The sequence below is a fragment of the Prionailurus viverrinus genome, chromosome B3 (genome assembly GCF_022837055.1).
Source record: "Prionailurus viverrinus isolate Anna chromosome B3, UM_Priviv_1.0, whole genome shotgun sequence".
In the NCBI taxonomy this organism is placed as follows: domain Eukaryota; kingdom Metazoa; phylum Chordata; class Mammalia; order Carnivora; family Felidae; genus Prionailurus; species Prionailurus viverrinus.
In genome coordinates, this window is record NC_062566.1 from 137,697,964 (window position 1) to 137,714,189 (window position 16,226).

General features: G+C 51.3%; 1 protein-coding gene across 1 annotated transcript in view; it reads left to right on the forward strand.

Annotated features, from left to right (window-relative positions):
* Positions 1-1,093: 1,093 nt before the first annotated feature.
* Positions 1,094-16,226, forward strand: part of LOC125168283 (cholesterol 24-hydroxylase) — a 31,603-nt gene continuing 16,470 nt past the window's right edge. The window contains exons 1-5 of the mRNA XM_047863295.1: positions 1,094-1,303; positions 8,385-8,465; positions 9,008-9,089; positions 14,916-14,989; positions 15,467-15,553. Coding sequence (XP_047719251.1) covers positions 1,182-1,303; positions 8,385-8,465; positions 9,008-9,089; positions 14,916-14,989; positions 15,467-15,553 — 446 coding nt within the window. The 5' untranslated portion in view covers positions 1,094-1,181. The remainder of the gene's footprint in view (positions 1,304-8,384; positions 8,466-9,007; positions 9,090-14,915; positions 14,990-15,466; positions 15,554-16,226) is intronic.

Here is a 16,226-nt window from a genome sequence, read left to right on the forward strand (position 1 = left end):
GGCAGCGTCCATCTTTGGGTGCCTCCTCCCCAGCCCGTTGGAGCTTTATCGGGACCAGGAGTGTGTACACCCGGCCCTTCCCATCCCCTGCTCCCACTCTGGGTGCCCCCCCCCCCCCCGCCAGCGTAGGAATGAGACCTAAAAGCGCAAAACTGGCTGCATTTGTGACACCCAGACGGGTGAAGACAAGGCGGTTACGTAAACGGGAGGGAAGTTTCGGTTATTACTTAAGAAATACCCTTTGGCCACGGCGGGCACATTTGTCGCTTTCCCTCGAGGGGCCACCTTGAGCACCCAGACTTTCACGGACTCCAACTCGGGCTCCTTCGGACTGGGGTCAGCGCCTCCGACTTGGCTTTTCCTGGAGGCGCCAAGACGCAGGGAGAGCAGACTCTGGTCCAGCTGTGCGCTCTTCAGTCGCTGACACAGCTTCCCCGTGTCCCCGGGGTCCTCGCCACCTGCCCCGTGGCCCCGCGAGGAGACCAGGGACGCTAGGCGTGGACCCGCCAGGCAGGCGGAGCCAGCTTGTGGGGGTTGGGGGTTCCAGAGAGAGGTTTTGGGAACAGTCGGCGCAATACGGACGTTTGGAGTCTGGGATGGGGTTCCCAGGGAGGTTTCAGAGAGAAGGAAAGGGGCCTAGGACCGCGCGCAGAGAACGCGTTTATTTGCAGGAGCCCTAGGGGGCGGAAACAGCCAGCTGGACCTTGCTCTGCCGCCGGGGCAGGAAGCGCGGAGGAAACGGCGTTGCCAAGGACAACGCGTTCTGGGCGGAGCTGCTGCTAGGATAGAGCTTGATGAGCTGGGGGCGGGGCCTGGGGAGGAGGGGGGGGGAGAGGGCGGAGCGTGGGGGGACTGAGCCAGAAGCGGCATTGTGATTGGAGAAGATCTCATGCTCTGGGCGGGGCCTGAGCGCGGGGGGGCGGTGTTGGGGTTGGGGCGGAGCTAGGGGCGGGGCGGGGGCGGGCACCGAGAGCTGGAGCGGGTGGCGGAGACGTGGTTGGCCGGGACGGAGAGCCCTGGGAGGGGTCGAGCCGGCAGGGGCGGAGCCGAGAGGGAGTGGGCGGTGCTGGGTCGCGCCGGGCCTGGGGCCGAGGCGGCGCGGCGCTGACAGCTGAGTCGGCTCGCGGCCTCCCGCCCCCTCGGTGCCCGGCCCCGACCTAGGCCTGGCCTGCCCGGGAGCCATGAGCCCCGGGCTGCTGCTGCTGCTCGGCAGCGCCGTCCTGGTTGCCTTCGGCCTCTTCTGCACCTTCGTGCACCGCGCTCGCAGCCGCTACGAGCACATCCCCGGGCCGCCGAGGCCCAGGTGAGCGGGGGGGTGGGGGCGGGGGCCTGGATGGGGCGCTCGAATGGGGGGCCGGGGGGCCGCGTCCAAGCCGGCGTCGGGGCCGGGGGTCCAGCCTCGCCGTTGCGCGTGGCCGCTTGGAGACGGCGGCCGGGAGAGGGGCGCTAACTATTCTTAGTAACAAATTACTCACAGCCGCAGCAGCTGGTCCGCGCCCACCGCGCTCTGCTGGGCCCCACAAACGTGATGGCAGCGACAACCCTGTTAGGTAGGCGCTATTGTTACCCCATCGTTCAGACGAGGAGACTGAGGCGCGCAGAGGCAAAGTCATCTGCCCAAGGTCACACAGTTGGTAAGCCTAGATTGAAACCCAGGTCAGCCTTGGCTCTAAAGTGAGCCCTCGTAACTTTGGGACTTTGAATGGGGTCACTCAACCTGAATTGGATCACGTTATACTTGGGTCACATTACCCTTGGTATTTCTGTCCTGGTACATGCTTTTTGCTTCTCCTTAGTACTTCCATTCCATCCTTGTCCCCCACCCCCACCCCCACATACCTCCTCCCACCAGAAGCTTACCTTTCTGAAGCCTAAATCAAATGTGTCATTCCTCTGCTCCAAAAGCTTCCCATCACTGCAGAAGGAAATCGAATTCTAAATTAAGTCCACTCTATGGCCTGCAAGGCCCCTGCTGAGCTCTTAGAACCCACTCTGTACTGTTCTCATCCCCCCCTTTGCTTGCTCACTGCTGCCCCCAGTCTTTCTGCAACCCCCCTCCTGCAGATGATTTCTCCTCCAGGGTCTTGCTGGAGACCATCCACCACTGTGTGTAAAGCCCACCTAGCCCCGAACTTCTTATGCGGCCATCTCCCCCGAAGTTGCCTTCTGTTCACTTGTTGACTGTCTGCTCACCTGTTGACTGTGTCTGTCTCCCCCCTTTAGAATGTGAGCCCTAGGAGGGCAGGGTACTGTGTGTTCCCTTGTGTATGCCCGGCTCCTGGCACTTTGCAGATGCTCAATAAATACTTGCTGAATGAATGAACAATGGTATTAGATACACTTTTTAAAACCTCAAGACATGAACATTCTGGAAGGTGTCCACCTCCAGCACAAGCCAGATGACCTGGCATTAGAAGCCTGAATTCCTGTTTGGTGGGTTCGGGAAAGATCTCTATGGCTGGTGACACAGGGAAGCGATATTTCTCCCTGCTGGCTGGCTGTCTTTCCGGGTGCCCTCACCCACCTCTGGTTCTTCCTTTTCCCACGCTTAGTAGCTCTGTCTTCCACGCCACCCTCACCTTCCAGATGTGGCTTCTTCCCCTCACCTTCCAGATGTGGCTCGAAGGCTAACTCCTCAGGGAGGTCCCACCTGCTTCCATGCCCGAATATATTATGTTCACTTTGTAAACTCCATGTCATTGGAACTATGACGTTGGAATAGTTGTTGGGCAACTATTTGTGCAACCTCTTGTTAAATGTCTGTCTCTCCCATAAGCCTGTGTCTGTCTTGTTCACTGCCATGTCCCTGACACCTTAGCACAGCAACAGCGGGTACGTGCATATGGATACTCGGTGAACAGTGAGTCAAAGTGGATGGTGGAAATCGCCTACAAGTCCTGTTAGGGACGCTGTCACCCTTTCAAGTTTTCCCGATCGGCCATCGACAGCTTGGGATTGAACGAGCTTTGTGTTTGTTCTGCTGGGCCTCGTGATGATTTGGGCTTCACGTAAACCCCAATGCTTCAAGCACTGCAGACCTGGTCTGGTCTCTTTGTCTTGAGAAGGCAGAACTGAAATCACGCCCCTCTCTGCCCCTCTCCCATCTATTTTTTCTTAATTGCGTTTTCAAAATAAAACTGTGCCCTAAAATTTACCCCTTTAAAGTGTACAATCAGTACTTTTGGGGACAGTGACAGAGTTGTGCAGTCTTGTTCCGGAACATTTTTATCACCCCAAATAGAGACCCAATACCCCTTAGGTGTCACTCCTCACCTCCCCCCACTCCTCACCCCCACCTCCAACCCTAGGCAGCCACGGATCTGTTTTCTGGCTCTAGATTTGCCTGTTCTGGACATTTCATATAAATGGAATCATACGATACGTGGCCTTTTGTGTCTGCCTTCTTTCATTTAGCACAATGTTTTCAAGGTTTATCCATGTAGTAGCCCGTGCCCGTATTTCTCTCCTTTTTATGCCTGAATTCTCCCCTGAGTCCTACACTGCAGAATCTACGTGTGACCTACAGGTGCCTGTGGGCGGGTGGAGGAGTAGGAGGAGGTTAATTACATAATATTTAATTATATAATTATAGTTGGGCTCTTTATTCTGAGGAGGTGAACTGAATGATACATATGCAGAAAGATTTTGGATTAACAGTTGTCTGGTGGTCACATCTAAGAGTGCACTAAATGAGAGTTCTGGAACCCTTTCTGGCACAGATCAGATGCTTTTGTATTCAGCGCCTGGATCCTCAAACCATGACTGGCAACACCATGGTTGGCTGAGAAGGGTACATGTCGAGTCTCTGGTGGTAACATTTGCCCCTTGGTGCTTCTAGGCTTTGCCAGCTTCCAGGCAAGGATCCCTCTGCCTTCCAAGGGGCAGCTGCTATGCTTCCCCACCCCCCACCCATCCTCCTCCTTATTCGGCAGGAGTCACCGGGCTGCCCTCTCCTCCAGGATGCCCTCCCGGAGTTCCCCACAGACAACATCCTACTGCAACCATCCGTGTCACAGCCGAAAACTCCGACCCCACGTTCAGATCCCACACAGACACTTGTGGCTTCTTCATTTCTCTGTTGCTGTTCCCAACTTTCCCATCAACCCCCCTCGTTCCTGGTAGCGTGGGATGAATGTAAACTTGGCAACAAAAAGTCTCGCCCTTCCAGGTTTTATTTTAGAACGTTTTTTCCAGTATGACTCCTGGCTGGCACGGGTTTCCTCCTCTGCTCCCTGCCTGTCAAGTTGCCAGAGGTGAGGTCTGTTCAATAAATTGCCCGATGGTTCCTGGCGATGGTGGAGACCCCTTGCCGGCTCTGTTGGGCAGTGCATCCAATTGGAGCCATCGTCGCCCCATTCCACTGGCACGAGGCAGCCATGGCCCGTCACCCTCACTCCCGGCAGTGGCCCCCATCCACACCCCAAGCTGTCATGTGGCTCCCTTCATCCCTGTGGCTGGCCTCACCGTGGGCTGTCCGGATGACCTCTTCTCCTTTATTATCCAAGACGTTCTCTGTCCTCAGGGAACCTTGGTTCCCACTGTGCCGACCGCAGCATTACAGGAAAGGGCATGTGCCAGGGACCGGGCAGGGGAGGGGGGTTTTCACCCTCCTTTCTCTCCCTGGACTGCTCTGTCTTATCGCGCCTACCGACAGGAACATGCCAGGTGGACTTCTCTCAGCCCCCCCCCCCCCCCCAGTCACAGCATTCCACCATCCCCCAATCCTACCATCCCTTACCTGTTTGTTTCCAACGCCCGGTCTTCCGGCTCTGCCTTTCCCTCCCCGGTGTCCCCCTGCAGGAAGGAATGGGTTTTAGTCCCCTTTCTTGCCGGGCACTGGGAACCTCACGCCTCTCTGTCGCCTTGGCCTTGTTGAGGTGTCCCTCACCTTCTTCCCCAAGTGGCACTGGGCCCCAGCGTTGAAGGCGGAGGCTCTCAGACAGGCCTGGCGGGGTGGAGAGGGTCTATCACTCAGGTGTTCCAAACAGAACATCCTCCCAAGTGCGCAGCTACGGCAGTGGCCACGGTTACTAGGTTATTCTGGAAACACAGCCAGGCGCGCGTGATGTCCACAGGCCATCTTTCTGCAGGTGGGGCATTGTCAGTTCAAAGCCACTCACCCTGAGTGGGCCTCAGCTGCCGGGCGGCCACACTGCCCTCCTTCCTCCCGCATCTGCCCGCCCCCTCTTGACGCGATCTCGCTTCTCCTCAGGCCCCGCCACCTCCCCCTCTGTCCCCACTCTCAGGCTTGATTCCTACCTCCTACCTCCCTGGGTAAATGGAACAGCCTGAGAGAACTTCCTTCCGGGGCTCTGCCACCACAGCCTCCCCCTCCCCTGCACCCGGGCCCACACGCCCTTCCCACTGGGACCTAGGTGCTCCCGGCCAAGGAGAGCTGTCCCCTGGGTTCAGCGACCCTGCCCAGCGGGGCTCCTTCTCTCCCGTGTCATCGGTTTTCCTCCTCTCCAGCATCATTCCCATTTTTATATAACATGTTGTAAAAGAACAACCACCCTTCTCTTCCCTTCTCGTTCCCTCCAGCTGCCGCCCCCTTGTCTCTGCACCCCCTCACCAGTCCCCCTGAGAAGCCTGTTTTGGGTCCCCATCCCTCCCTCCCCTCCTGTCTTGGGCCCAACACCCCATCGGGCTCTGGCACCCACCTCTCCCGAGCAGCCCACCCTGCTTTGACCAAAGTCCCAGTGATCTCCCTGTAGCTACACACACTCACACACACACACACACACACACACACACACACACACACGGTGGCCCTTCAGTCCTCCCTCGTCTTGCCTGACCCTGGACAAGTCCCTCCCTTGTCCCCTTGGCCTGCTTTCTTCGCAGGCTGCCCGCTCCACTCTCCCTCGGCTCTCCTCTGGTGTCTTCCGTTCAGTCTCCCTGGCTGGTTGTCCCTTTGCTGCCTGGCTCAGTCCTCGGGTCCCTTCTCTGTCTACACTCACCCCCTTGTGGTCTAATCTGGCTGCTGGGCTGTAAGGGCTGCCTCTCAGCCGAGGACTGTCACATTTACATCTCTGGCCTTGGCCCCAAGCATTTCCTCACACGCTGCCCTTGGTGCTTTCCTCTGCAAACCTGCCAGGTTCAAAGCCCGACTCCGGATTTAGTCTGCTTGTCTCAGGTTGGTTCCCAGACATTGATCCTGAGGCAAGAATTGAAACGGGGGCCCCTGGGTGGCTCAGTCGGTTGAGCGTCCGACTTTGACTCGGGTCATGATCTCGCGGTTTGTGGGTTCGAGCCCCGTGTGGGGCTCTGCACTGATGGTATGGAGCCTGCTTGGGATTCTGTCTTTCCCTCTCTCTCTGCCCCTCCCCGGCTCATGCTCTGTCTTTTTCGCTCTAAAAAAAAAGAGAGAGAGAAAAAAAGAAATGTAAGTGGTTTGGGGGGGTTGGGTGGTGATCACTGTGGGAGTTGGGAATGCAGAGAGACAGGAGGTCAATAAAAAAAGCCAATAAAGCAAATTACCTCTGGGGGGCCAGTGAGGTGCAACCCCCTGGGGGAGCGCTGAGAGCCGACCCCACCAAGGTGCAGGGCGCAAGGTCGTTGGTGGGGGCCTGCTCTGGGGGTGTTGAGCTGGAACTCCTGGCCCGTCCTTCCTGCAGGCAGAGCCAGGAGTCCCAGGCAGTGTCTCCATGCTGCCCCCCAAAACCTTCCTGGCTGCATGGACAAGGGCAGAGGCGGGCACGATGCGGTCTGCTGCCCTGCAACCAGTCCCTCTTTGGTCCTCCCCACCTTAGGACACGGCAGCTCCATTCATCCTTGCAAGGATCAGGCCAGAAGCCTTGGGGCAGCCTGACACCACCCTCCCACCCTCGTCCACACCCCCAGCAAGTCCGCTTGGCTCCTCCTCCAACCTGCCCTGGGAACCCGGCTTCTCACTGGTCTGCGCCCTATCCCCTCCCCCAGCCCCTTGCTGGTGCCCCTGCCTCCACTCCTGCCTCCCACCCACCCCGTTTACTCCCAGCACAGCAGCTGTGAGCGGGAGCCATTGAAAACCCATCAGACCCTGTCTCTGCTCTGCTCAAGACCCTCCGGTGGCCCTCTGCTTTTCAAGGTCAGAGCAGTGTCGACACCAGCCCGCAAGGCCCTTGGCGATCTGCCCCCTCCCTTGGTGACCCCATCCTGTACCACATCTCCCTCACTCTACTCCAGCCACAGCACCTTCTCACCGTTCCTTGAACTTATCACGCACATTCCTACCTTAGGATCTTTGCACCTGCTATCTCCTTTGCTGGAATGCCCTTCCCCCAGGTACCTGGGTAGGCTAGTCCTTCATTTATTGCAGCTCACGTTTACCTTCTTTTTTTTATAAAAATTTTTTTTTCGTGTTTATTCAATTTTTGAGAGAGAGAGAGAGCGCACGTGCACGCAAGTTGGGGAGGGGCAGAGAGAAAGGGAGACCCAGAATCCGAAGCAGGCTCCAGGCTCTGAGCTGTCAGCACAGAGCCCGACGCGGGGCTCGAACCCACGAACCGCGAGATCATAACCTGAGTGGGATGCTTAACTGACTGAGCCACCCAAGCGTCCCATGTTACCTTCTTAAAGGGCCATTCCCGACCTGCCTGTAGAAAATGGCACCACCTGCTCCTATCCCCAGCTCTGATTACCTCCCCCTCTGATTTTTCCATCACTCTCCTTCTTCTTCTTTTCTTTTCTTTTCTTCTTCTTCTTCTTCTTCTTCTTGTTAATTCACTCTCTATCTCCAGGAGAAGGTGAGTTCCCCGACTCAGAAAGCCCCACCTGTAGTTTCTGTCACCCGTTCTGGATGGGGTCGTGAGTGAGCTTGACTGGAATAAGCCGTGCAGGAGACAGGAAGCACCTGTCAAACGTGCCACCAGGTGACGCCAGATAGACTTGTTGACATTCTGTTGATCACCCACCCACGGCGGACTTAGCGTGACCAAACCATCCCCTGGTGAGAAGGACCGTGGGATGCCTTGGTGCCAGCCGAGCAGCCGTGGATGGGTGACCACCTCTCCAGCCTCAGCTGCCCCACCTGTAAGCCAGGTTAACAATAGACCTACCTCCAGGCAGTAGGGGGAGGACAGATGGAATGAGGCCCAGCATGGCGCCCAGCATGTATGTAGTCAGTGTTCAGGGGATGTCTCCAGGTAATTCGGCACAGCACTATGGGACCCTTTCCACACTCCAGGCCCTCCCATCCACACCAGGGAACCCGCCAGACCTGTATTTGCATCCTGCCCGCATTCTTACACTGGGTGCCCTGAGCCAGTGCCGTGCCTCCGCGGGCCTCAGTCGTCCCATCTGCAAAGTGGGCCTAATAAGACCGCCCTCACAGGGTCCTGTGGGGAAGGGAGCACTCTTTAATGGTGACTTCGGGTGATCTTAATGTTTCCCGTTTCTTCTAGTTTCCTTCTAGGACACCTTCCCTACTTTTGGAAAAAGGATGAGGTTTGTGGCCGCATGCTCCAAGATGTGTTTTTGGATTGGTGGGTCCTAATTGTCATTTGTTGCCCTTACTCCAGCCCAGGTCCCTCATGGGGCAGCCCCACCCCTTCCCCAGGCCAGCACACACACTCCCGCCTCCCCGGCCAGGTCACTCCCACCCCCGAAGTCCCTCCCCTGAGCGCAGAGGCAGAGGAGGCTGGTTCAGAAGGCAACCTCTGCCTTTGGCAGCTGTGTGACCTGAGACCAGACATCAGAAACTCTGAGCCTCAGTGTCCTTGTCTGTAAGCTGGGTGGGGGGTGTGACTCAGTAACAGTCCTTGTACGTGGTGGTGCTTCGCACTTTCCAAAGCATTTCAAAGACACGATATCACTTGATTCCCAGCAAAATCTTTTGGGTCAAAGGAGGAGCGTAGCAACCCTATTTCATGGGTTTGAAAACTGAGACCCAGTGTGGGATGTGACTCGGCAGTGAGTCCGTGTTAAGCCCCTCCTGGGATGGGACACCCTGATCCTCCCGCTGGGTGGTGATGATATTCACATCTCCGGTCGTTGACAGCCTCCTTTGGGTCATTTTGGTTTCCAGGGCTAAGAAGTACGGACCCGTCGTGCGGGTCAACGTCTTCCACAAAACCTCAGTCATCGTCACGAGCCCCGAGTCGGTCAAGGTAGGAAGCAGAGCAGTTTCTATGGGGAGAGCCCTTCCCTTCCCTTCCCTGGGTTGGGGGCACAAAACTCGACCCCAGAGGCTGTAAGAGAAATGTCTCAGAGTCACCAGCACTTGGGCTCATTTCCCAAGGATCCAAAAGTCAGTGGCATCTTTCTCTCTGAACACCCACCATTTGGGAGTTTTGCCCAAGTGATGTGCACACGTTTAGCTAGCTCACCCCTCTTAGCCTTGGTTCCTTCATCTTCGAGGTGGGATCATAACCCCTCTGTCTCAGGGCTACCATGAGATTTCAATATCAATTGATTCATTTAACAAATGTTTATATCAACACATATTTATTTAACAAGCAAAGGGGCAAAAGATACTTAAACATGTACTTCTTTACTTCCCGATTATGAACCCGTTTAATCCTCACGGGGGTAGAGACTGTTATCAGTCCCCATTTTAGAGATCAGGAAACTGAGACGGTCAGCACTGATTGGTCTGGACTACGTGGAGGGCGGTGCCTGCGATCTGGAGACTAAGAATGGCCCTCAGATCGTTTACCTTGGACTTGGCTGACGTAGGCTCAAGTTTGGGCTCTGTCACCACTCTGGGCCTCAGTTTCCTCATCTGTAAAATAGGGATGATGGCGAAATAGCCAGGTGGCGAAATAGCATGTTTGAGCCATCTAGCCCATGCCTGGCACACAGCAGTTGCTCAATAAATGATGGTGCTTTTTTTCTCACAGTGGGTACTCAGCAGAGTGAGCCTTAGTATGACAAGGAGAAGATGCAACTTAGGGTCCAGATCAGGAGAAAAGCTGAACAACATGGTGTCTCTAAAAGGATGTAACAAATACTTTTTTTGTAAAGCTTAATTTCAAGTGTAGAAACAGTTTAAGATTTTTAGGGGCACCTGGGTCTCTCAGTCGGTTAAGCATCTGACTTGTGGGGTCACAATCTCACGGTTCATGGGTTCGAGCCCTGCGTTGGGCTCCATGCTGACAGCTCGGAGCCTAGAACCTGTTTTGGATTCTGTGGCTCCCTCTTCTCTGCCCCTCTCCTGCTCTCTCTCTCTCTCCAAAATAATAAATAAACATTAAAAAAATTTTTTTAAGATTTTTAAAGCATGCTACCAAAAGCCATACACAAAGACCTTCATGATGCTCAATGAGAAAAGTTGAACAATATATATTAATATGATGCATTGCATAGATTAATTTTCAAGTATTAAACCAACCTTGCATTCCAGCTCTCATAATACAATTTGCTCATCTTCTGCTAAGAGTTTTTGTTTTTATACTTGTCTTGTTTGGGGATCAGATTAATAGGCTTCACAAGATGAGTTGGGAAATGTCCCCTCTCCTCTATTTTCTGAAGGAGTTTCTATGGGGTGGTGTTATTCCTTCCTTTAATGTTTGATAGGATTCACCAGTGAAGCCATCTGGGCCTGGCATTTTCTTTGATGGAAGTGCTTTTTGTTTTGTTTTAATTACTCAATTTATTTAATTGATTTATGGCATTCAGAGTTGCTATTTTTCTTGGGTTTGGTAATTTATTTATTTATTTATTTATTTATTTAGAGACAGAGACAGCTCAAGTTGGGGACGGACAGAGAGAGAGGGAGAGAGAGAGAATCCCAGACAGGTTCTGTGATGTCAGTGCAGAGCCAGATGAGGGGCTTAAACCCACAAAGCTGTGAGATCATGGCCTGAGCCGAACCCATCCAGGTGCCCCTGTAATTTGTGTCTTTCAAGGAATTTGCCCATTTCATCTAATTAAAATTATTGGTATCATGTCGTCCATAATATTTATTGATTTCCTTTTTCATGTCTCCTGGATCTGTGGTGATATGCCTTCTTTCATTCCTACAAATAATTTAGGCTTTCTTTTATTTTCTTAATCAAGCTAGCAAAAGGTTTATCAATTTTATTTATCTTTTTAAAGAACCAGCTTTTGGGTCTATTGGAATTCTCCATTGTTTGTCTATTTTCTACTTTATTGATTTCTGCTCTTTATTATTTCCTTCCTCTATTCATTTAGGGTTTAATTTATTCTTGTTCAAATTTTTAAGGCGGGAGTTTAGAAAATTGATTTTAGACCTGTTTCTTTTCTAATATAAGCATTTAAATCTATACATTTCCTTGTAAATACTACTTTAGGGACAAATGTACCACACATTTCAATATGTCGTGCTTCTTTTTTCATTCAGTTGAAAATATTTTCTAACTTCCCTTGTGATTTCTTCTTTGAATCAGGGATTATTTATATGCATATTGTTCACTTTCTAAATATTATGGTATTTACAAATATCTTTCTGTTATTGATTTCTAATTTCATTCTGTAAGGGCAGATGAAATACTTTTCATGATTTCAATCCACATAAAAAAATTGAAGCTTGTTTGATGACCTAGCACATGGTCTATCTTGGTGAATGTCCATGAGTACTTCAAAAGAATGAATATTCTGTAGTTGTTGAATGGAATATTTCAGAAATGTCAACTAGATCAAGTTGGCTGATAGTGTTATTCGAATCTTTTAAGTCCTCACTAATTTTCTGCATACTTGTTCTAGCAATTATTCTGAGAGGAATGTCAAACTCTCCAACCACAATCATGGGTTTTTCTATTTCTACTTTAGGTTGTACCGATTTTGCTTTATGTATTTTGAAGTTCTGTTATTAGGTGTGTACACATTTAGGATTAATATGTCTTTGTGATGAATTGTGTGATTTATTTTTAGAAATGTCCCCTTTATCTTTGGTAATATTCCATTTCCTGAAGGGTATTTTGTCTGGTGTTAATATAGCCACTCCAGCTATCTTCTGCTTAGTGTTGCTTGGTATATCTTTTTACCATCCTTTTACTTTTAACCTATGTGGGTTTTTAGATTTAAAGTGGGTTTCCTATAGATAGCATATAGTCTGGTCTGGTTGCTTTATACTGTCTGACAATCTCTGCCTTTTAACTGGAGTGCTTAGGTCATTTACGTTGAATGTAATTATTGATATGGTTGGGTTTAAATCTACCACGTGGCTGTTTTTCCTCTGTCCTGTTGTTCGTTCCCCTCTCTGCCTTTCCTGCCTTCTTTTGGATTGAGTATGTTTTAGTATTCCACTTTATCTCCACTATTTGATTATTGGCTCTCTTTCTTTCTCTCTTAGTGGTTGTCCTAGGGTTTATAGTATAATGTTTAACTTATATCAATCTACTATTTTATCTCTGTCTGTTTTTAAGGTTTTCTCTTTATCACTGGTTTCAGAAATTTGATTATGATCTGCCTTCATGTACTTTTTCTTGTTGTTAATTCCATGTAGGAGTCTTTGCACTTCCTGGATATGTGGGTTCCTTGACCACATTTGCAATACTTATAATAAATGTGTTAAAGTTCTTTTCTGCAAATTCCGTCATCTCTATTATTTCTGAGCCTGGTTATAGGTAGATCTTTCTGCTCTTTGACGTGTCTAGTGATTTTATGTTGGCCCATGGACATTGTGAATTGTACACTGTTGAGTTCTCAGTTTTGTTTTATTCCTTTAAAGAGTGCTGGAATTCATTCTGGCAGATGGTAAAGTTATTTGTGTAGATCAGTCTGATCCTTTCCAGGTTTGCTTTGAGGCTTTTGTAGGGTTGATTTAGGGTCGGCTTTTACTCTAGAGCTAGTTAAGCCTCACTACCAAGGAGTGACTCTTTCTTCTGGGGGCCGCTAATAAAGGGCTTATGTCTGAAGTTTACCTCTGGCCAGTGGGAACTTGAACAGTTCTTGGCCTGTGTAAGCTCTGAGAACTGTTCAGCCTGTAGTTACTCACTAATTCTCCTTGTCCCAAAAGTTGTTTTTAACTCAGCCTTGTGTCCACGGTGCATGTACACAGGCTGGTATTCATTCGAAGATGTAGGGGATCCCCATGCAGATTTCTGCACAGGAGCTCTTTCTCCACATGGCTCCCTCCCCTCAGGTCCTCTGACATACAAGTTCTAGCCTCCTCTTGTATGTTTGGACTCTGATCTGTCTCATCAAATTGGAAAGCCTACGGGGCTATATTTGAGTTTCATCTTTTAGTGCCTTTATCCTGAAATTGCAGAAAGCTAGAGTAATCTTCGGTCATAGGTCTCATATCTTTTTTTTTTCCTTTTCCTTCTTTTAGGATTCACAATCCTGCACTTCCTGTTGCTCAGTGTCTGAAAACAGACATTTCATGCATTATGCCTATTTTTCTGATTATGGCAGGAGGACAAGTCCCCAGCAGTTATCCCTTAGTGGGCAGAAGTGTGCTGCCAGTGTGGACAGCAGAGAAGGTGCTGGGGGTGCCCCCATGCACTCCTCACATCCCAGAGCCCAGCTCACTGGGCCTTCAAAGAATCCCCAGCCCCAGGGACAACAGTCATGGGGACCCTTGACTTTGGGGGCACCTGATTAGAGCCTGTGTTGAGGCTGCTGTGCCTCAGTGTGGGGACTCCTCACTTTAGGTTGGGAGGGTTGGTCCAGACCTTGGACAATTTAGGAATGTTTGAGAGGGACCGGGGAGGTGGGTCTTTACTGCCATGGGGATGGGGCCTGCAGGCATGGGTAGTGAGGAAAGTTCGTTTACAAATGACAGTGTTTGGGTGGGGGTGGGGTTCCCAGGATGTGGCTCATGCCCCAAGGTCAGCCATTTTGAGGGGTTCCTTTTAGCTAAAAAATTGATATTAGATCCCTGAGCTAAGCTCCAGATACCAGAAGCCCCTGGATTAATGTACAATGGAGATACCATCTTCCTGCTTCCCAGTGCCCACAGGATGAAGCTCAGGGGGCCAGAAGGCAGGCCTCTGGGACCCAGCCCCCGCTCATGCCCATCCCTACCTCTCATTCTTCCTGAATGCAGCAAGTGGCCTGGGCTTCCCCTGGCTGGATCACAGCCTTCTCTTCCCTCTCTGCCATGGCAAATTGCTGGGATTCAAATCCTGTTTCCACCATTCACCATGTATGTGACCTTGGGCTAGTTTTAAATCTCAGTTTCTCCATCATATGTAAGATGAGCATAAACACAGCACCCACATCTTAGGATTGACCGAGCACTAAATGAGCTACAGGTGCTGTTGTGCACCTGACATTTACGGGGCACGTGCTGTGTGCCAGGCACTTTTCTCAGCACTTTTCACGTAGAACAAATTTACCCTTTGCAGCAACCTCCCCAGAGTAACTTGCCTGTGGTCATGAAGTGAGTCCAGGGCAAAGCCAAGATGGTGAGCCCGGATCCAAATTCAAGCCAGCTGACTCCACGGCCTGAGCTGTTAACCCCTGGGCTATGCTGGCTCAAGAGCCATCAGCTAATGTTATTATTGCTACCATCCGGCTTGTGGCGAGGCAAGTTGGTCCTTCCTCCGGGAAGCCTTCCTTGGCTTCCATGGCTGGGTTGGCACTAACAGCCCCTGAACCTGTGCCAAGTGTGTCTCCTGTGTCCCAGAAGCCCTCCCTCCGGGCTTCTCCCCTTCCCTCTTCTGGTTTCAGAGCAGCACCTGCATTTTCTTGTTCTCACTGCTTTAGAAGGTGGTGCGGTACAAGATCTGTGCATGGGCATGGAAGTGAGGACCCCCCACAACGCCACTCCAGCTGAGTGGCCACAGGAATATCACTTCACCCCTCTCTGCCCCACTTTCCTCACCCCCAAGCAAGATGCTATTGCTTGAAGACAGGACTTCTGGAAGGTTAGGTGGGATTGCACGGATTGAGGTGTTCACACCACAGCTGGCACCCGGTCAGTGGTGATTGTTGGGGCGTGTTTCACAAGAGTCCAGAAAACTGCTGAATCCTTTGCTTCGTCTCATGGGTACATGAGCTCACGTTGGCTTTTTGGGGATGTTTAGAAGTTCCTGATGTCAACCAAGTACAACAAGGACTCCAAGATGTACCACGCAATCCAGACCGTGTTTGGCGAGAGGTAAGGCATGCGGAGGGGCTGGGGGAGAGGCCAGGAATGCCTCTGGCTGCAAGCAGACAGCCCATGGGGCCCAGGGCATTGGGTATAGCATGAAGACCAAGGCCCTGGCTATCAGTCACACCACAGGTGCCCCATAAATGGTGGCTGCTGCTCTCATCATTATCACCCCCCTTCTCCTCTTTCCCCTGTGGATAGCAGGCGGGAGTGTGGGGGTTGCAAGGTTGGTGCACATGATCACCCCCATTTCTTTTGTATTTCTTTTATTTTTTATTTTTGGTAAAATTCACAAAATTCTTCATTTTAACCACATTGGAGTTACAATTCAGTGGCATTTGGTCCATTCACAGTGTGGTGTAACCATCACCACTGTGTAGTTCCGGAATATTTCCATCATCCCCAAAGCTGACCCTGTCCCCATCAAGCCATCGGTCCCCCTGTCCCTTCCTGTTTCTCACATCAAGCATTTGTCTCCCCCAGACTGTTTGGCCAAGGTTTGGTGTCAGAATGTGACTATGAGCGCTGGCACAAGCAACGCAGGGTCATGGACTTAGCCTTCAGCCGCAGGTGAGTGTATCCAAGATGGCGGGTCTTGGGAAGAGAGAGGTCTTCACCGGAGGGGGCCTCGCCCAGGCTGAAGGTAGAGGGGAGAGCCAGGCAGGCTGCTGGGGGGACAAGGGGCTAGCCATCAAGGGCTGAGTAACACTGATGCCTGGGGATGGGGTCTCTTTCCCCCCAAGAACTTCCCTGCTCAGACCTCATCACTCCTCCTCTGGCTTTTTATTTTCCTTATTAGCATTCTCATTGTTAGTAACATTTTATTTTTTAAATAACTTTTTATTTATTTATTTATTTATTTATTTATTTGAGAGAGAGAGAGAGAGAGAGAGAGTATGATATGAGTGGGGGAGGGGCAGAGAGTGAGGGAGACAGAGGATCTGAAGTGGGCTCCCCGCTGACACAGCCCCCATATGGGGCTCAAACTCACAAACTGCAAGATCGTGACCTGAGCCAAAATCAGATGTTCAACTGACTGAGCCACACAGGTGCCCCTAAATAACTTTTATTGAGATGTGGTTTTTATAACATATGTTTTACCTACTTATCCACAAAATGGAACAACCATCACTACAGTCAAATTTAGCACATGTTCATCACCCCAAAAAGCAGGCACTCCCCATTTCCCCTCAATGGGCTCAGCCCTGGGCAACCATTAATTTATTTTTCATTTCTATGGATT